At 45.0% G+C, this 21,139-nt stretch overlaps 1 protein-coding gene across 3 annotated transcripts in view; it reads left to right on the forward strand.

The window, feature by feature from the left end:
• kif6 (kinesin family member 6) overlaps window positions 1-21,139 on the forward strand; it is an 85,957-nt gene that overhangs the window by 6,178 nt on the left and 58,640 nt on the right. The window contains exons 2-3 of one of the 3 annotated variants that reach the window (XM_061842916.1): window positions 2,292-2,351; window positions 13,029-13,121. The exons of 1 other annotated variant lie outside the window; for it this stretch is intronic. In XM_061842916.1, the coding sequence (XP_061698900.1) occupies window positions 13,098-13,121 (24 nt within the window). In that variant the 5' untranslated portion in view covers window positions 2,292-2,351; window positions 13,029-13,097. The remainder of the gene's footprint in view (window positions 1-2,291; window positions 2,352-13,028; window positions 13,122-21,139) is intronic. One more of the 3 variants, XM_061842918.1, reaches the window with a different exon arrangement.

The raw sequence follows: 21,139 nt of genomic DNA on the forward strand, positions 1-21,139 counted from the left end.
TGGAGTTGGGAGGGTCCTGGTGTGAGGCTGGGATTCAGAACATCCCTGCTGTTTCTTGGTCTCGGCTAGCTGCCCAACCACGCTGTCTGGTTGTACAGCCATGTCCACGACCCCTATTCTGCATGTTTCCCCTCCTGTCCTTGTCCTGTCCTTCCCTTACAACAGGGGTGTCAAACTAATTTTTCTCACGGGCCACATTGTTGTTCAGGTTTCCCTCAGAGGGCCGTTATGACTGAGGAACAAAAATATTTAATCATCTCATCATATTTACAGCATCAATTTATGAACTAGTTTTGGAATCAGAAATGAACGGTAGTATGTTTTTCAACTACTCAAGTTTGGTAACACAAAAATGCTTGTAATATCTCAACCTTGACATTTATGATATATGACAATTTGAAAATTTGGTACAGATTTTTACAAGGATCATGGAAATTGACACTCTAGATTTGGCTTCGCGGGCAACATAAAATCATGTGGTGGGCCAGATCTTGCCCCCAGGCCTTGAATTTGACACCTGTGCCTTACAGGGTGTACCAGCACTGCCCCAAACATCACTCAAATCTAAAGTTTCATTGTTCTTGATATATAATGATTTTCTTTCCGCTTGTTAAGAACTAGTGATGTCTTTTTTTTGTTGTCTTATCCTATATTATTTTATTATCTTTTCACTCGCCTTCCTTTTTTTCACTCCCCTCTAAAAACCTTATTCTGTTCAACTGGTCGACTTTTATTCTCAGTAATTATCTATCAAAACACGAAGAAACCACAGTAGCATCTTAAAAACTCCACCGTGACACAGTAAAACTGTTCAGGCTTAAAAGAAATACAGATTTTCCTTTCTGCTTGGCCTTAACAGCCGAGCAGAACAAAAAACAAACAAACAAAAAAAAATTCATAGGTTTTCACAAGGAGACTGACACTGTATGTATTCAGTAGATCCTGCATTTAGCTAAGATGCCACGTTGCAGTGCATCAGCCAACAAATATAAAAGCGATTTAAATCCTCCATTTGCTGCGGTGAGTTTTTCTCCCATGAGTCATCCTGGAATTATTATCAGATGATGCCTCGATTAAAACCAGAGGCAGCTTGTTGCGTTCTGAAAAACAAAAATGGGGATTTAACTCACACCTAAATTTTTTACGAGCCCATTTTTTCATTTTATGATTATATATGCTTATATATGGGCCCTGCCCAGTATCTGCCAAGAATTATAAGCACTACCAGAAAAGAAGGACTATAATTTTCTTTAACGTCTTTTGAAAGATTAATTTAATTCATTAATTGCTGATTTATAGTTTCGGTAAATTGTATATCCTAGTTTGAGGGTTTAAATACCAGGAAGTCATTAATTTTGGGATGTCTCGGAGACATTTCCAAAATAAAAAATCATATCCACGGGGAATTTGACAACTAAACTTGGTTGTTAAATACACACACATTTACCAACCACTCCATTACATACACCTTCACTGTCAAATCACACCCTGTAAAAGAGTCGAGCTCCTCTTTAAGATTGTTTTTAATTAAAAAATGACATGCTGGGTGGGCAGAGGTGGGTTTAGGAGCCAAATATTGTACTCAAGTAATAGAACAGTTACTTTAGAATAATATGACTAAACGAAAAGTAAGAAGTAGTCCTCCAAATAATTACCTACATAAGAATAAATCACTCAATGAAAACTGTACTCAAGTACTGAATAATTACTAAGTAGTGTTAGATTTATTTTGTAAATCTGAATGTGAACAGCAAAAATAACTAACTAAATCAAATGTGAAAAAATGGGTAAATTCAGTTCAAAGAAATGGTTTTATACTAATTAATTTGTACTTGTTAAACAGCACAATACTGTAGGCCCACACAGATTACAAAAACAAGAACAAGGTTGGAGTAGATACTGTATAAAAAATATGCACTCCTGTATTCAAATGCATGTTTTTTTTTTTGGAAAATAATTTTGACCAAGATTAATAATTTTACAACTTTTTCTACTATGAATGTGGGCTAGAATTTGTACGACTCAATCAATCCATCCATCGTTCCATTCATGCATTTTCTACCACTTATATCTAAGTTTGGGTCGCGGAGGCAGTAGCATAAACAAGGACACCCAGACTTCCCTCTCGCCAATTACTATGTCTAGCTCTTCTGGAGGGATCCCGAGGTGTTCCCAGGCCAGCCAAGAGCTGTTGTAGTCTCTCTAGTATGTCCTGGGCTGTCTCCTCGGTGTCCTCCCAGTATCCGAATTAGATGCCCCAGCCACCTCATCTGGCTCCTCTCAATGCCTAGGAGCAGTGGCTATACGCTGAGCCCCTCCCGGATGACCAAACTTCGCACCCTATCTCTGAGGTATGAAACTCATTTCATCCACTTGTATCTGGGATCTTGTTCACAGTTCGCAACTGTAGTTGAAAGTAGGAATGTGGATCGATCAATAAATATAGAGCTTCGCCTTTCATCTTAGCTCCTTCTTTACCACAACGGATTGATACAAAGTCCATATCACTGTAGACGCTACACCAATCGGCCTGTCGATCTTCCATTCCATTTTTCCTGCACTTGTAAACAAGACCCCAAGATACTTGAACTCCTCCATTTTGGGGTAGGATCACATCCCCGACCTGGAGAGGGCATGCTACTGTTTTTTGACTCGGGTTCATGGTCTCACATTTGTAAAACTAAAGTAAGTTATGTTTGTATCATTTTCAGAGGGGATGTGAAAATAACTGAAATAAAGTTGAATGTGATTGACTTGGACTTGACATTCAACTTGCTGCCTTCTTGGCCTGGTCACCATTGCAAAACACATTATATTTTAACTGGTCTCAGCTCAGGATCTGAGCAGCTCACTCGACCTTAGGAACATCATTTAATAGGTCAGCTCCTCACTTGGAGTTGTTGTGTGTGTTACTCCAAAAATTACACACATGCACCCACAAGCACACACAGGCTTACTATCAGTTGTTGCACACATTATTCAGCCAGTAATTGATTAATGGGAAGTTCTCATCTCCAGTGGCTTCAGCGGATCAACCACACATTCCTGCAGGTCGAAAGTGGGGCTTAGAAATCAATGGTTTCAGAGGCAAACAACAATAATAAATGACAATATGATGGTTTAATAAATCCAGTATTTTTTATTACATTACAGTGAAGAAAATTAGTATTTGAACACCCTGCTATATTGAAAGTTCTCCCACTTAGAAATCATGGAGGGGTCTGAAATTTTCATCGTAGGTGCATGTCCACTATGAGAAAGATAATCTAAAAAGAAAAATCCAAAAATCACAATGTATGATTTTTTTAATGATTTATTTGTGCGATACAGCTGCAAATAAATATTTGAACACCTGAGAAAATCAATGTTAATATTTGGTACAGTAGCCTTTGTTTGCAATTACATAGGTCAAATTTCCTGTAGTTGTTCACAAGGTTTCCACACACTGCAGGAAGGATTTTGGCCCACTCCTCCACACAGATCTTCTCTAGATCAGACAGGTTTCTGGGCTGTCGCTGAGAAACACAGCATTTCAGCTGCCTCCAAAGATTTTCTATTGGGTTTAGGTCTGGAGACTGGCTAGGCCACGGCAGAACCTTAATATGCTTCTTACGGAGCCACTCCTTGGTTTTCCTGGATGTCTGCTTCGGGTCATTGTCATGTTGAAAGACCCAGGCACGGTCCATCTTCAATGCTCTGACTGAGGGATAGAGGTTGTTCCCCAAAATCTCACAATACATGGCTGCGGTCATCCTCTCCTTAATACATTGCAGTTGTCCTGTCCCATGTGCAGAAAAACACCCCCAAAGCATGATGCTACCACCCCCATGCTTCACAGTAGGGATGGCATTCTTGGGATGGAACTCATCATTCATCTTCCTCCAAATACGGTTAGTGGAATTATGACCAAAAAGTTCAATTTTGGTCTCATCTGACCACGAAACATTCTCCCATGACTCCTCTGTATCATTCAAATGGTCAATGGCAAACTTAAGACGACGGGCCTTGACATTTGCTAGTTTAAGCAGGGGAACCTTCCGTGCCATGCAAGATTTCAAACCATGACGTCTTAGTGTATTACCAACAGTTACCTTGGAAACAGTGGTCCCAGCTCTTTTCAGGTCATTGATCAAGTCCTGTCGTGTAGTCCAGGACTGATTCCTCACCTTTCTAAGGATCATTGAGACCCAACGAGGTGATATCTTGCATGGGGCTCCACTCCGATTGAGATTGACCGTCATGTTTAGCTTATTCCATTTTCTAAGGATTGCTCCAACAGTGGACCCTTTTTCACCAAGCTGCTTGGCAATTTATCCGTAGCCTTTTCCAGCCATGTGAAGGTGTACAATTTTGTCTCTGGTGTCTTTGGACAGCTCTTTGGTCTTGGTCATGTTACACGTTTGAATTTTTTCTTAGTAGGAGAATTTGCAATAGAGCAGATCCATGGCATAAAGGGTTGGAAAACCACGACTATCGCTGCTAATCTTAGGATATAAATGGCTATTAGCATTATGTTAGCATTACACTAATTGGACTCTCATATGCAGAGCTATGTAATACACACTAATACACAACAGATAGTTTATTGTTTTGTGTTTAGTTTGACAAACTAACTGGGAGTGGCATTATTTAGCAGAACAAAAAAAAAAAAAATCACAGCTAGCGGTAATGAGCAGTTCAATCCTGGCATCCCTCCATGTCTTAAGACTCCCATTCCCACTGACTGCTGTGTGTATAACTGGCCTGTTTGTCGTCACAGTGTGGGAGAAAGCTGGGGTCGCGCGGAACAAATTTGGTCATGACCTCACATTGGTGCATCTGATTCCGGATAATACATGGAGTGGAGGTGGACTTTTAAAGGCGGACCAACAGGTCTTCGAGGGTCAGAATTCTAGCTGATAGACTGGTGTTCAAATGGTTATTTGCAGCTGTATCACACAAATAAATAATTGAAAAAAGTCATATATTGTGATTTCTGAATTTTTGTTTTTGGATTATCTCTCTAACAGTGGACATGCACCTACGATGAAAATTTCTGACCTTTTCATGATTTCTAAGTGGGAGAACTTTCAATATAGCAGGGTGTTCAAATACTTATTTTCTCCATTGTATATTATCCTGAAATATTTGCTACCTAAATCCCAGCTACAAACCTTCAACAATTAGCATCCTCATTTCCCAGAGGCTAATTGTTATTAAAAAGCAAGGTGATGTAAGTGGTAAACAAGCTACTGTCCCAGGTTTTTTCAGGTTATGTAATGTAGCCTTCAAGTTCAAAATGAGTGAATATTTCCCAGAAAAAACATAAAAACCTTATAAGTTTGAACATTGATTCTTCTTCTTTTCCTTCCGGCTTGTCGCCAAAGCGTGTCATCTTTTTCCATCTTAGCCTACCTTCTGCATCTTCCTCTCTAACCCCAACTGTCCTCATGTCTTCCCTCACCACATCCATAAACCTTCTCTTTGGTCTTCCTCTTGCTCTTTTGCCTGGCAGCTCCATCCTCAGCACCCTTCCACCAATATACTCACTCTCTCGCCTCTGAACATGCCCAAACCATCGAAGTCTGCTCTCTCGAAACTTTTCTCCAAAAGATACAACTTTGGCTGTCCCTCTGATGAGCTCCTTTCTAATCCTATCCACCCTGTTCACTCCGACCAAGAACCTCAACATCTTTATTTCTGCTACCTCCAGTTCTTCCTGTTGTTTCTTCAGTCTCTAATCCGTACATCATGGCCGGCCTCACCACTGTTTTGTAAACTTTGCCCTTCATCCTAGCAGAAACTCTTCTGTCACATAACACTCCAGAAACCTTTCGCCAGCTGTTCCAACCTGCTTGGACCCGTTTCTTCACTTCCTGACCACACTCAAAGTTGCTCTGGATTGTTGACCTTCAATATTTGAAGTCCTCCACCCACGCTATCTCTTCTCCCTGTAGCCTCACTCTTCCCCCTCCACCTTTCTCATTCACGCACATATATTATGTTTTACTTCGTCTAATCTTCATTCCTCTCCTTTCCAGTGCATGTCTCCATCTTTCTAATTGTTTCTCTGCATAATCCCTGCTTTCACTGCATATCACAATATCATCTGCGAACATCATGGTTCAAGGGGATTCCAGTCTAACCTCATCTGTCAGCCTATCCATTACCACTGCAAACAGGAAGGGGCTCAGAGCTGATCCCTGATGCAGTCCCACCTCCACCTTAAATTCTTCTGTCACACCTAAAGCACACCTCACCATTGTTCTGCTGCCATCATACATATCCTGTACTATTTTAACATACTTCTCTGCCACACCAGACTTACGCATGCAGTACCACAGTTCCTCTCTTGGTACTCTGTCATAGGCTTTCTCTAGATCCACAAAGACACAAAGTAGCTCCTTCTGACCTTCTCTGTACTTTTCCACTCGCATCCTCAAGGCAAATAATGCATCTGTGGTACTCTTTCTCGGCATGAAACCATACTGTTGCTCGCAGATACTTACTTCTGTCCTGAGCCTAGCCTCCACTACTCTTTCCCATAACTTCATTGTGTGGCTCATCAACTTTATTCCTCTATAATTCCCACAGCTCTGAACATCGCCTTTGTTCTTAAAAATGGGAACTAGAACACTTTTCCTCCATTCTTCAGGCTTCTTTTCGCCCGCTAGTATTCTGTTGAATAAGTTGGTCAAAAACTACACACCCATCTCTCCAAATTGCTTCCATACCTCACTGGTATGTCATCAGGACCAACTGCCTTTCCATTTTTCATCCTTTGTAGTGCCTTTCTGACTTCCCCCTTACTAATCATTGCCACTTCCTGGTCCTTCACACTTGCCTCTTCAACTCTTCCTTCTCTCTCATTTTCTTCATCCATCAACTTCTCAAAGTATTCTTTCCATCTATTTAGCACACTACTGGCACCAGTCAACACATTTCCATCTCTATCCTTAATCACCCTTACCTTCTGCACATCCTTCCCATCTCTATCCCTCTAATCTCTTTCCTTGTATGACTCCCTGGATTTTGGGGTTCCACCACCAAGTCTCCTTCTCCCCTTTTCTACCAAAAGACACACCAAGTACTCTCTTGCCTGTCTCTCTGATTACCTTGGCTGTCGTAGTCCAGTCTTCCGGGATCTTCTGCTGTCCATCAAGAGCCTATCTCACCTCTTTCCGAAAGGCCGCACAACATTCTTCTTTTCTCAGCTTCCACCACATGGTTCTCTGCTCTACCTTTGTCTTCTTAATCTTCCTACCCACCACCAGAGTCATCCTACACACCACCATCCTATGCTATTGAGCTACACTTTCCCCAACCACTACTTTACAGTCAGTAATCTCCTTCAGATTACATCGTTTGCACAAACTATAATCCACCTGCGTGCTTCTACCTCCGCTCTTGTAGGTCACTATATGTTCCTCCCTCTTCTGGAAATAAGTGTTCACTACAGCCATCTCCATCCTTTTTGCAAAGTCCACAACCATCTGCCTTTCAAAGTTCCTTTCCTGGATCCCGTACTTACTCATCACTTCTTCATCACCCCTGTTTCCTTTACCAATATGTCCATTACAATCTGCACCAATCACAACTCTCTCGCTGTCTGGTATGCTCAGAACTACTTCATCTAGTTCCTTCCAGAATTTGTCTTTCAACTCTAGGTCACATCCTACCTGTGGGGCATAGCCGCTAACCACATTATACATAACACCCTCAATTTCAAATTTTAGTCTCATCACTCGATCTGATACTCTTTTCACCTACAAGACATTCTTAGCCAGCTCTTCCTTTAAAATAACCCCTACTCCATTTCTCTTCCCATCTACTCTGTGGTAGAATAATTTAAACCCTGCTCCTAAACTTCAAGCCTTACTACCTTTCCACCTGGTCTCTTGGATGCACAGAATATCAACCTTTCTCCTAATCATCATGTCAACCAACTCTTGAGTTTTTCCTGTCATAGTCCCAACATTCAAAGTCCCTACACTCAGTTGTAGGCTCTATGCATTCCTCTTTTTCTTCTGCCGATGGATCCGGTTTCCTCCTCTTCTTTGTCTTCAACCCACAGTAGCTGAATTTCCACCGACGCCCTGCAGGTTAGCAGTGCGGCGTTGTTACCCGGGCCACGACCGATCCGTTATGGGATTCTTTAGATGAACGCTCATATTTGTTTGGTACAGTTTTTACACTGGATGCCCTTCCTGATGCAAGCCTCTGCATTTATCCGGACTTGGGACCGGGCTGCAGATTGCACTGGTTTGTGCCCCCATAGGGCTGCATTAGTTTGAACATTGATTATTGTGTCTTTGTATCGTATTCAGTTGAATATAACTTGGAAATTATTTGCAAATCATTGTATTTTGTTTTTATTTACATTTAACACAACATCACAGCTGTCCCCTGCATTTGGCCTCACACCAACCTTTGGGGATGGGGTTGCTCGAGATTCAGTGGAAGCAGCAAACAAAATCAAATACATTTCCTTTCAAAAACAGTAAGTGCACCAAATTGAAGTGTGAGGTATTTAAGTGGATATGGAAGACTTTTTAGATTTTTTTTTGTTTAGTTTAGTCTTGTAGTTACAGTCAAACTAAAATAATGATAATTAGTAACAGTAACAATTAGGGTTATGGCCACGCTAACCTGAGAACGCCCGATCTCGTCAGATCTTGGAAGCTGAACAAGTTTGGCCCTGGTTATTACTTTGATGGGAGACCCCCTGGGAATACCAGGTGATGCAAGCTTCTCTCCCTGGCTAAAATGCAGAGGGGTTGCATCAGGAAGGGCATCCGGCGTTAAACTGTGCCAAACAAATATGTGTTGATCAGAGATGACACGCTGTGGTGACCCCTAATGGGACAAGTTGAAAGGAAAAGAAGAAGAGTAACAGTAATAATTCGGCAAGTCCCAAATTCCAAAAAAGGTGACTCAAGTCTCACGCCAATCAATGACTTTATGACTTGAGTCTCCAACCTCTAGAAAAAAATTATAAAATATATGGTCTTTTTTTTCCCCCAAAATTTGTTGGAATGTCTTGTTTTGGGAATTACCTATTGACAGATATACAATTACATACCAAGCAATGCTTTATATCTCCTTGTGAAATGCGTAAATGATTTCCAGGACATACTTGTGAAGTTTCATACCCTGTGTCTGTTTTTCTGAAAGCAATGTCACTGTCTCATCATTCTGTATGTCCTACCAAATGGGGTGTGGACCTTCTGTATAAAAGGACACATAAAAGTTTCTTTCGGCTTGTCCCGTTAGGGGTCGCCAGTGTGACATCTCAGATGAACGTCTTTTCCTTTCGACTTGTCCTGTCAGGGGTCGCCGCAGTGTGTCATCCTTTTCCATGTAAGCCTGCATCCTGCCTGTATCCTACTCTCTAACACCAAGTGCCCTCATGTCTTTCTTCACAACATCCATCAACCTTCTCTTTGGTCTACCTCGCGCTCTCTTGATAGGCAGCTCCATATTCATCATCCTTCTATCAGTACACTCACTCTCTGTCCCCTGGATGCCTCCAAACCATCCAAGTCTGCTCTCTCGAACCTTGTCTCCAAAACATCCAACTTTGGGTGTCTCTCTAATGTGCTCATTTCTTATCCAATCCAAGCTGGTCACCCTGGCACTTTCAGCTCTGCTTCCTGTTGTCTCTTCAGTGCCATTGTCTCTAAACCATACATCATGGTTCTCCCAACCACTGTCTTGTAAACATTGCCCTTCACCCTCGAGACTCTTTTATCACATAACATACCGCTTCCCATTCCAACCTGCTTGTACTCCGTTCTTCACTTGCTTACCACACTCACCATTGCTCTGGACTGTCAACCCCAAGTATTGCAAGTCCTCCACTTTCACTTTGCTTCACTCCCTTCACCATGTAGCCTCACTCTTCTCCCTCCACTCGTCTCATTCATTTTTTTGGGTTAATCTTCATTCCTCTCTTTTCCAATTGCATGCTACCACCTTCCTAATTTTTCCTCCACCTGCTCCCTGTTTTCACTGCAGATTACAATGTTATTTGTGAACATCATGGTCCTTGGGAATTCCAGTCTTACCTAATTTCTCAGGCTATCTATCACCACTGCAAATATGAAGGGGCTCAGGGCTGATCCCTGATGCAGTCGCATGCCCACCATGAACTCCTCTGTCACACCTAGAGCAGACTTCACCACTGTTCTGCTACCTTCATACATGTCCTGTATTATGTTAACACATGTAGCACACATGTAACCCTAACCCCTAACTCCATACTTATGCATGCAGTACTATAGTTCCTCTTTAGGTACTCTGTCATATACTTGATCAAAAATGCACATTATTAAATTGTCCAAGCAAAATGTAGTGTCCAGTGAATACTGTTTACATTATCACACTTGCACGCACACACACACATCAACTTATTTATAGCAGAAAGAGCACATCCTATAAAAGAAACATGAAAAACCCTTTATCATGAATTGCCCTTGTCTCGTTCACATGACCCCTTGAACCAGCCAGTGTGGTGTATATAACAACATTGACAGCTCCACTAATGATGTTTAATGTTTAAAAATGCAGTCAAGTTTACATGTTTAATACAAAAGTGTACAGAGAGGAATCTGGACTGATTCTGTTTTCTGACTCATCTTTTTGTTTGTGACACTTTGTATCGTTAAATTGGGAATTATTATTTTTCCAAATTTTCTTCCAGTGTCAAGAGTCATCCTCTGCCACTGAATCCCAAATTTATGCCCAGACATGACTCAGTGAAGTTTGACTTGTAGAGAGCTGGCTGAATTGTTTCCTGTTATTTGAAGCGTCTTGTTTTCCTCACCTGACATTCTCTGAACAGCTGACCTGGCTGTGCTCTTTGACACAACACAGAGGCCCTCTTTTGTCCGTGGAACTGCATGCTCTGCTAGTTTTGTCCCAAGTAATCAGGTCTCTGCTTTATTCTACTCTTTGTAGTCTCTCTTTTATGTCGTTTGAAGTGAAGGTTGAGAAAGTGAAGGTCAATCTGTCTAAATCAAAATGTGCACATTAGCTTTCACCCTGAAACAATAGGAGGTCTATTGTATTTGTTCTCCATCCGTTGCTTCCTTTCTCCTTTTTCTGTAATGGGGTGATTCGTTGGGTCAGTGTTCTTAAACAAGGGAATCCATGAAAAGTTGTACAAAAATTGCCACCACGTGAAAACTACTGCACCAATGGATCACACTATATGATCCAATGACTATGACTTAAATTCTCTTTGGTCAATCTCTGACAGGATTGTGACATCGATCCATCTTCTGTCGTGCTTGTCTTCATTCAGGTCATGGTGCAGCTGGAGCCTGACCCAGCTCACTTTGGGGAAGAAGTGGGGTATTCCATGGACTGATCAGTCCACATAGGGCACATTTAGACAGACACCCTTAGAAACGCCACCCTGGAACGACTGAGCAGGGATTCAACCTCAGAAAATTTTAGTTCTGGGGCAAGCTAACCAGTATGCATTGCTTGTTTTAGTCACCTTGGTTATGATGCACGTCTCCAGTTTCTAATCTAGTGAGCATGATGGAAACCTTTTAAGTGTCTCTACTTCCTTAAGGAATTCAACAGCAAAACTGACGAAACAGAATGAATGAATTAATGAATGAATGTGTAGCTGTTGCTTTAACTGGTTTTAAAATGACCCAGGTTAATTAGGACAATACCAATCCTGTTGGTTTTTGTGTCTTAGAAATGAATGATGTTTGGTGAAATTCCAATAAAAAGTGCAATTTCAACAGTTCAGTAATTAGATTGAAACATTTTAAATATACAGTCAATGGATAATTTCTATGATCTCAAACAGTATGAATCATGATTTAACAATGCAAAGTCAGGATGAGAAATATACTGTTAGATATGTCATTGGGTTTTTACAACAGTAACTTGTTGGTCTACTGTCACGGCACATCGGAACGGAGGTAGGACCCAAATGCAGGACTCAGGAGATGCAAGGTAGTTCGGGAAAAAAACGTTTATTATTAGAAGGTCGGGGATCGGTCAGGCAGTCAGGTGCAGCAGCGGTAGTTGGGACGTCGGGCAAAGAGAGCAAGTGAGCGAGCAGGCAGGAGTCGGTACACGGGAGAACGATCAAAGCAGGCAGAAGTGTCAAAGGAGTCAGGTTTACGGGGTCGGTCGGAGAACAGGCGAAGGTCGGTACTCACGGATTGACGATCAGGGATACGAGAGTGCTGGAACGGGACATGAACCTCAACGATCTGGCGGTGGACCAGTCGTCATCGGGGTGGTATATATACACAGGAGATGTGTGCCTCCCAATTAGCGCGACCGTGCGGGCACCCGCACAGCCCGGGCTGGAGCGGCAGGATCATGACATCTACTGTTGCTAGTTGTCATGACTGTAGCTATCCTCGACCCGGTGCGCACCTGCTCCGATGAGCAGATGCGTCCACCTGCTTCTCGTCTTGCCAATTACGGCACAGATCTATGTCCATGTGTTGGATCTGGTCTTTGCCAGATCGTTGTACTTCCATGTCACGTTCCCGCAACTCCACGTCCTTGTCTTTGATGCACTGTGTACCGAACTCTGCCTCGTTGATGACCCTGCCTCTACGCCTATTGATTCTAACACTGCTGCTTGTTTGGACTCCGTACCTGTGTACTGACCCTGGACTGAATAAAGACGCTTCCCGAACTGTACCTGGTCTTGTGAGTCATGCATTTTGGATTCAGCCTCGTGTTATGGTCATGACAGCCAGTGAGGTACTGTAATCTTTAAGTTACAGAAACTTTCTGGTAATTATTTGCTTAATACTAGTTGATTAGTAGCTTACCTGATTCAGGGGACACTTTTCAAAAACCGGATTTGTGTTATCATATTTTCTTGCATGTCTCTATTGTTATTCATATATGCATACGTATAAGTGTCTTCTTATTTACACCAAAGTGCTCATACGGTGTGGAGCCATGAATATTAAAATGTATGCTGGAAACACATACAGTAGTGTTCAAAATTATAGCAGTCCAATGTGATGAATCAGAATAATCCATTTTTTTTTTTTTACCAGTAGGTGCAGTAGATCCCCAGAAAACCAACAAGACCCAGAATCCAAGATACACAACTCACAAGACCTGTCATGGGTGTGTCTGGCCTCGACCCGGTAAATGGACCCTGATATAACAGATATTGAATAAAACGGACCATTGAGACTGAATAATGTTTCAAAAGATAGTTTCCAGTCGTCACTTAAACGTCCATTGACAAAAGGGACTTTTCCATCAACCAGCCCAGGAAGTACGAGTTCCTGGTAGCAAAACGTTTTTATAGCCTATGTGATTTGTTTGTCCATCACACTTATTAGTTCAAGGTACCATAAGCAAATTGGGCTAATGTTGTTCAATACTGGCACTGATTGGATCTAAAAACTTCTAGTATCATATGAGTTTAAATAAATACATACACGAATAGGTGAAAGGGTGGAAAGTGGTGAGACCATCTGCCTCAAAGTACTGAGGAACAGGGTTAAAATCCCACCCCCAGCTGTGTGGAGTCTGCATGTACTCCCCATGCCTGCGTGGGTTTTCTCTGGGCACTCCAGTTATCTCCAACATTCCAAAAAGTGCATGGTAGGTTAACTGACAACTCTAAATCGCCCCTTGATGTGAATGTGAGTTGTTTGTTTGTATGTGCCCTGCGATTGGCTGGCAACTAGTTCAGGGTGTACCCTTCCTCTTGCTAGCTGGGATAGGCTCCAGCAGTCCTGTGATCCTTGTGTGATTAAGCGGCTTAGATAATGGATGGATGGATAGATAAATAATTTCATGGTCAGCTCTTTGTTTTTAAATACAGCAGTGTGACATATTATGTATCTGTAAATGTGTTTGCAATGAATAAAAATGATTGTAGGACAGAACAGATTGCAAATATTTATTTGATCTTGTATAAAAAAAACCCGGGCTTCATTTCCTTGTCTTGCACTATAGCTAATGGGGCGTTCTTCCATAAGATGGAGGTTGTAATTTTTTTACTGACTCGATTGTATAGAGCCCCAGACATGACGGGGGGGAACAATTTCCTGCGGACGTTATTTATATTCTGAAATTGTTTATTCATTGTGCCAGGTGGCTGCTGCGACCAAATGCAGTGACTTCATGTACAACATTAACCAAACTCCCATGAAGTAGTATAAGCTATTTACTGTACAATACTTCACATTTTTAACTGTATAGCACGGGGTAAGTACTTTATAGGAATACCAGTGCAATGGCAGTTCGAGACCAATTTTACTGGTGACGAAGCACAATTTTAATCCACACAGACACACAACACACATTGTTTAAATATTACTACTGATGGTATTTATTATTTGTATTACTTCATTGTATTTTTTGGTGTATTTGATAAATTCTTTCATAATATCCTTAGCCTGGCTAATGACTAAGGCTATCCATCCATTTGTTCTGAGCTGCTTATCCTGTCAAGACTTAAAAAAACTAGTGTATACTTTTTATCACTGAAAATTGCCACTGAGGAATTTGAATTATTATTTTTTGGTTTTCGAAGTGGTCCTTGGCTCCAAGCTTTTACCTTCTATCTTCTGAACATTGCTGCAGCAGCAGTAGTGAAACACAAACTTCTTAGCAACCATGAGCACTTTGGGTAGCTTGCGTTCTGTTTGATATTCTTTTTTAAAGCCTGAATCTTTTTAAAGCCTAAATCTTGTAAATCCTCATAGGCTAATGACAAAATTAGCATATGCTAACCATGGCTAGTGGGCTGTTTGAATCACGAAATAGAGGTGGATCCCATCACACACCTTGACAGTGAGCCATCAGCAACAGGAAGTATGAACACTTTACAATTTATCCATGCCTCCTTGTAGCATATGCATTGCAAAGAGAATAAAAACATCAATTTATTGATGTAGTGATTTTTTTAAGTCAAATGGAGTTTTGTCCCTGCATTTTTAAACATATTTGTCTTTAATACTGATGTTTGCGATATACAACTACAGTCCAACCAGAGAAGAACTTTACATGGCCCCTACGACAGCTGAAAAACAAGTGGAATACGAGTGCCATCCTCTCATCCACACTGTCATCACTTGGCTGTGGCCTAATTCAGTTTGACACATTGCAACTGATCAATATGTGGATGCCAAATAATGTTCCAGTTCGTATTAGTTCCATTGACACAAGTTTATATACTGAGAGGTCATATCAGCTGAAGTTGTTGCCATTAGTCATATTTCAGAAGTGTGGGAGCTGAGTAGACATGAACAGCATTGGGGAAGCTCTCAAGGGCACTTGGTGGTTGTTGTTTCTATTCACTTTTGGGATGTCATCTTTTTGTTGATCATGTTTACACCACAAAGTTTACCAGGGGGAACACTCACATACTGTTCTAAAATCACAAGCAAGACCTCTAATTCAGCGTACAAGCACATAGGATGTTTTAGAATGACTGTAACAAGGAATTTGAAGGATCTGGCTCACATCACGAAGTGCAAAAGTTGCCGGCACTTGGTGGTTTGGTGACGGAAAATGTGGAGAAAGTGGATTTATTATAGACACGGCCAGTAAGGGCTTGTGTCATTCCAGCTGCAAATATTTATCTTGTCCTCTTTCAACCCTGTCTCTCATTTCATATCCATTTATTTTTGCACCATTACTCTCCATGGTCTTGTGCTACTCTTTCCTTACTACAAAGGCTCACATGGAAATTTACATCACTATTTCCTCTGCCCCACATACGTACGACAGTTAAACTTTATGGCAGTGTACAGTGATGTAAAGCGTTGTTACAAAAGCACAAAGATTGAGGGAAGAACTAATCCACAAGATTTTGCCTCTGCCATCCTCTGTCAGCGTGGAGCCACATGTAGCTACAATTGTGAGGAAGGACATGGACAAGATGGTCTGCTGTTAAACCACGTCGTAACCTCAAATTTGAAACACCCCAGAGTTCACATACAGCCTACTGCTCAGGTGTCAAACTCAGACAGGGAATCACATCCTGCTCGCCACATCATTTTATAGTGCCTGTTAAATACATTATGTGCACCAACTTTCATGATTCTTTCTGAAATTGTCACGTCCCATCGGAACGAGAGGTAGGACCCAAATGCAGGAACTCGGAAGACGCAAGGTAGTTCAAGAAGAGACACGTTTATTGTATGCAGAGTTCGGGGATCGAGCAGGCAGTCCAGTGCACGGGGAAACAATGCAGGCAGAAGTGTCAAGGAGTCAGGCTTACAAGGTTGGTCAGAGAACGGACGGAGGTCGGTACACACAGGTTCAGTCAGGGGTACGAGAGTGCTGGAATGGGACATAAAGCTCAACGAACTGGCGGAGGACCAGTCGTCACCGGGTCCTATATATACGGGGGATGATCAGCCCGCATGAGGAGCAGGTGTGCGCCTCCCAATCAGCGCAGCCGCGCGGGCACCTGCACAGCTCATGCTAAAGCGGCAGGATCATGACAGTACCCCCCCCCCCTCAAAGGCACGGCTCCCAGACGTGCCTAAACGAAAAAAACAGACGATAACACAGGCAGGGGTGGGCGGAAGGTGGTCCGGAGGAGGGCACGCCCCCCCCTGAACCCCAGACTGGTGGCCATCCAGGCCACCAAACAAGAGGCGTCCGGGCGGACAGGTCAGGAGGACGACCCGGACGCCAAGCACCAGGGTCCCCACGGGGCGATTCGGGCGGACGACCTCTGTGACGAACCAAACGGCGAGGCAGGAACCAGAACGAGGGAGGCCACTGCTCCGGACGAAAACCTCCCACGCCGTCGTTGCAAGACGACCAGGGATTGGTCGCCAACGAGGCCAGGTCCTGAAGCGGTTGGGCGAACTCAGGAGCGAAGAAGATGATGGAGAGCAGGACCAGAGCCATGACTGCCACCCCGAAGTCTCTCCAGCTCCTGGGTGGCTCCACAGAACTCCCCAGCGCCTGCTGGACAGGGACGTGAGAAGGCGGCGGCGCCAGTACCGCCCCCTCCTGGACAGGAACGTGAGAAGGCGGCGGCGCCAGTACCGCCCCCTCCTGGACAGCAACGTGAGAAGGCGGCGGCGCCAGTACCGCCCCCTCCTGGACAGCAACGTGAGAAGGCGGCGGCGCCAGTACCGCCCCCTCCTGGACAGCAACGTGAGAAGGCGGCGGCGCCAGTACCGCCCCCTCCTGGACAGCAACGTGAGAAGGCGGCGCCGCCAGTACCGCCCCCTCCTGGACAGCAACGTGAGAAGGCGGCGGCGCCAGTACCGCCCCCTCCTGGACAGCAACGTGAGAAGGCGGCGGCGCCATCGCCGCCCCCTCCTGGACAGCAACGTGAGAAGGCGGCGCCATCATCGCCGCCCCCCTCCTGGACAGCAACGTGAGAAGGCGGCGGCGCCATCGCCGCTCCCTCCTGGACAGCAACGTGAGAAGGCGGCGCCATCGCCGCCCCCTCCTGGACAGCAACGTGAGAAGGCGGCGCCATCGCCGCCCCCTCCTGGACAGCAACGTGAGAAGGCGGCGCCATCGCCGCCCCCTCCTGGACAGCAACGTGAGAAGGCGGGGGCGCCAGTACCGCCCCCTCCTGGACAGCAACGTGTGAAGGCGGCGGCGCCATCGCCGCTCCCTCCTGGACAGCAACGTGAGAAGGCGGCGCCATCATCGCTGCCCCCTCCTGGACAGCAACGTGAGAAGGCGGCGCCATCGCCGCCCCCTCCTGGACAGCAACGTGAGAAGGCGGCGCCATCGCCGCCCCCTCCTGGACAGCAACGTGAGAAGGCGGCGCCATCGCCGCCCCCTACTGGACAGCAACGTGAGAAGGCAGCGACCCCGTCGCCGCCTCCTGGACCGGAACGTGAGAAGGCGGCAGCAGCATCACCAACTCCACCACCTCCTGGACAGGAATGTGAGGGCGTGCCCGTCTCCGACAGAGCAGGAACGGGGAGCGGCCGTGGGCCGGTCGCCGACAGAGCAGGAACGGGGAACGTCCGCGGGCCGGTCGCCGACAGAGCAGGAACGGGGAACGTCCGCGGGCCGGTCGCCGACAGAGCAGGAACGGGGAACGTCCGCGGGCCGGTCGCCACTGCCACTCCAGAGCACGGACGAGAAGCGGCTGTGGAGACGTCGCCACCTCCTGGACAGCAACGTAAGGCGGCGTCGGGTCGGTCCCCACTGCCACGTGAGCTTGCACTGCATCCGTTGAAACGGCAACGTGGGCGTGGCGCGGTGGCGAATCCGTTTCCAAGGCAACGTGAACCTGAGTAGGCGGAGAGTCAGTCGAAACTGACATGTGAGCGTGTCTCGGGAGCGGGTCAGTTCCAACTGCCGCGTGAGCTCTGCTCGGAACCGCCAACACTGCGACGTGCACTTGAGGTGGCGAGTCTGTTCGGTTTCCACGGCAACGTGAACCTGAGCAGGCGGAGAGTCAGTCAAAACTGACACGTGAACCTGAGTCAGCAGCGAGTCCGTCGCCGTTGCGATGTCAGCGTAGGTCGGCTGGTTCGCCAATCCTTGCCGGACCTGGGCCGTGAGAGCCGCCAATTCGGCGCTCTGCCGCTCTATCTCTGCCCGCATTTCGCGGCGGAACGCCTCGTGATTAGGCGGCTCCTCCTCCGTCCTGGCTGGAAGCTTCGCCACCTGCTGCGGGTCTGCCGGTCTCACCGTTGCCGGCGAGGAGTGGGAGGACGGTGTCTTCGTTGCCGCGCAGCGAGAGACACCAGGGAGCGCCCGGCCGGGGCGTCTCCTGTGTCCGCCACGCGGAGGTCCCGGGTAGATGGCCAATCGGGTTCCCTCATACCGATTAGTGTACTTGGATCTACCGGGCGAAGTCGCTCGGGTGCTGGAAACGCGGGGAGGCGGCGCAAACTGACTAGGGTGAAAGATTGGACGAGCAGATTCATATTCAAATTCGTCGGAGTCGTACTCAGGCAGCCGGTCATACAAATCGTGGTCCTCCTCATATTCCGAAAAGTCAGAGTCCAGAAGAATATGAGGAGCTGGACGGGTCGTGTTCGGGACGTATTCATACCTCGCTGGCGGAGCGTAAGACACGGAAGTGGAGGACATCAGGGAGCCTACCCGGATTGGGCAGGCTTGGTCCTCCGGCAAACGGTCTACCTTGCGTCGGTCCCGGCGACGCCGGGTCTTTCCTGCTGGGTCCTGTGATGGCCAGTTCGTTCTGTCACGTCCCATCGGAACGAGAGGTAGGACCCAAATGCAGGAACTCGGAAGACGCAAGGTAGTTCAAGAAGAGACGCGTTTATTGTATGCAGAGTTCGGGGATCGAGCAGGCAGTCCGGTGCACGGGGAAACAATGCAGGCAGAAGTGTCAAGGAGTCAGGCTTACAAGGTTGGTCAGAGAACGGACGGAGGTCGGTACACACAGGTTCAGTCAGGAGTACGAGAGTGCTGGAACGGGACATAAAGCTCAACGAACTGGCAACAATTTTTGAACCAATGCTTATCCTTGATTTCTGATGTCGTTTTTCCTCAATTGTGTCTCTCTAATACTATGATTATGAAATCAAACATTTATACGGTTTCACAGTCATAACAGCTCAACAGTATGGCCGCACCGGAAATGAATTTGACATCTCTACTGTATCCCAAAGCGACCAGACGATTCAGAAAAAAAATGTGCTTAAAAAATCTCTCAAAACTCTAACTATTATTCAGCAATGAATACAGTGGTCGACTTATAAATCGTTAAAACCCAACGGAGGGAGGTGTCATCAGAACATGGGCCTTACTTATCTGACTTTATCCCCTTCTCAATAGCTTAATGGCTCTCACTGTGGTTTGCTAGAATCCTACAGCTTTAGAAATGGCTTTGTTACAATTTCCAGAGTGATGGATGCCAATTGTTTTGTTTCTCATCTGTTCTTGAATTTCTTTGGATCATTGCACTTTGTTGCAGCTTTTTGAGATCTTTTGGTTGACAACATTTTTTCAAAGATGCATTTAAATGATTTGAGTGGTATAGTTTCATGCTGTCTAATGTTGTCACTATTGGCGTGACTGAGGTAGCGGGCGAGAAATGAGTTGACCGCTGTTTCTCTCCCATCAGATTCTTTGTGAACCTGAATAGATTGGCCAGGAAGGCACTGAGGCTGTAGGCCCTCCCCCTACCCTTCTTCCTGTGCCCCTCAGCCTAATGAAGAGTGGCCTTTCCCGCAACAGACCTTTAAGTTATGCAAGGGCTGCTGTCTCTTGCTCACTTGCTTTCTTGTGCTGGTTGCTTAGTGTCAGTAGCTTTTGTCTGAGTTGGGCAATCTTTGCTTCCTGTTGGTTTGGAATATGTGCTGGAGTAGTAGTCTTGGTGGCTTGTTGTCTCTTGATGCCAAACCTGTTTGATGCAATCATCCCTTGACAGTAACGGTCCTTCAAGGGTGATATCAAATATAAAACTGGCACCACTCTGATTTTTAGTCTACTAACTGTTTCAGTGTTCTGATGGTTTGCTTTGGGCTTTAGCGTGTGGTACTTGGAGGTACTGGGTACTGTAGGCTCTGTCAGGCCGTGGTTCCTCAACCATCTCATCCGGTTCACATATACATTTCAAAATGTTCAAATGTTTTGCTCCGATTGGCCAGCAATTAGTTCATGGTGTACCCCGCCTCCTGCCCGAAGATAGCCAGGATAGGCTCCAGCAAACTGAAAACCCTTGTGATGATATGTGGATTGGAAAGTGGATGAATGGATTAACCACAGTCTTCAAAGAAAGCCATGTGGTAACTCATCAGTTACCAAAAGGGGAATAAAATGTTTATTTACTTTATAATAAAGGTGAATTGAGCTATGATCATATGAAGGGACAAACTGTGGTATTTGACTGCTGCCAGCTTCAAAACTGCTTTATATTCTGCCTGTAGAGACACAGAGCTGAGCAAAACAAATTGAAAAACACGTTTTTTCATTAGCGTTTTTCCCAGACTCTTCTTGTGCATCTTTTTCTTGTAAAGCAAACACTTTACCAAAATAATGAATCTACATGATTCCCAGCCCATGTATTAATGCTGCTTTATCCTCACACTCATCTCTCAAATTTAGTTTTGAGCCTGAGGAGAGTCAAATACAGTATTTGCGGAATGCAGACTGAAGTCTGATATGCCCTGGCCGAGCAAGCAAAACAGGGCAGAAGCCTCACAATAACACGTAACCAAAACCCTAAAGAATTCCCTTGGAC

This window comes from Syngnathoides biaculeatus, chromosome 15 (assembly GCF_019802595.1).
Source record: "Syngnathoides biaculeatus isolate LvHL_M chromosome 15, ASM1980259v1, whole genome shotgun sequence".
In the NCBI taxonomy this organism is placed as follows: Eukaryota; Metazoa; Chordata; class Actinopteri; order Syngnathiformes; family Syngnathidae; genus Syngnathoides; species Syngnathoides biaculeatus.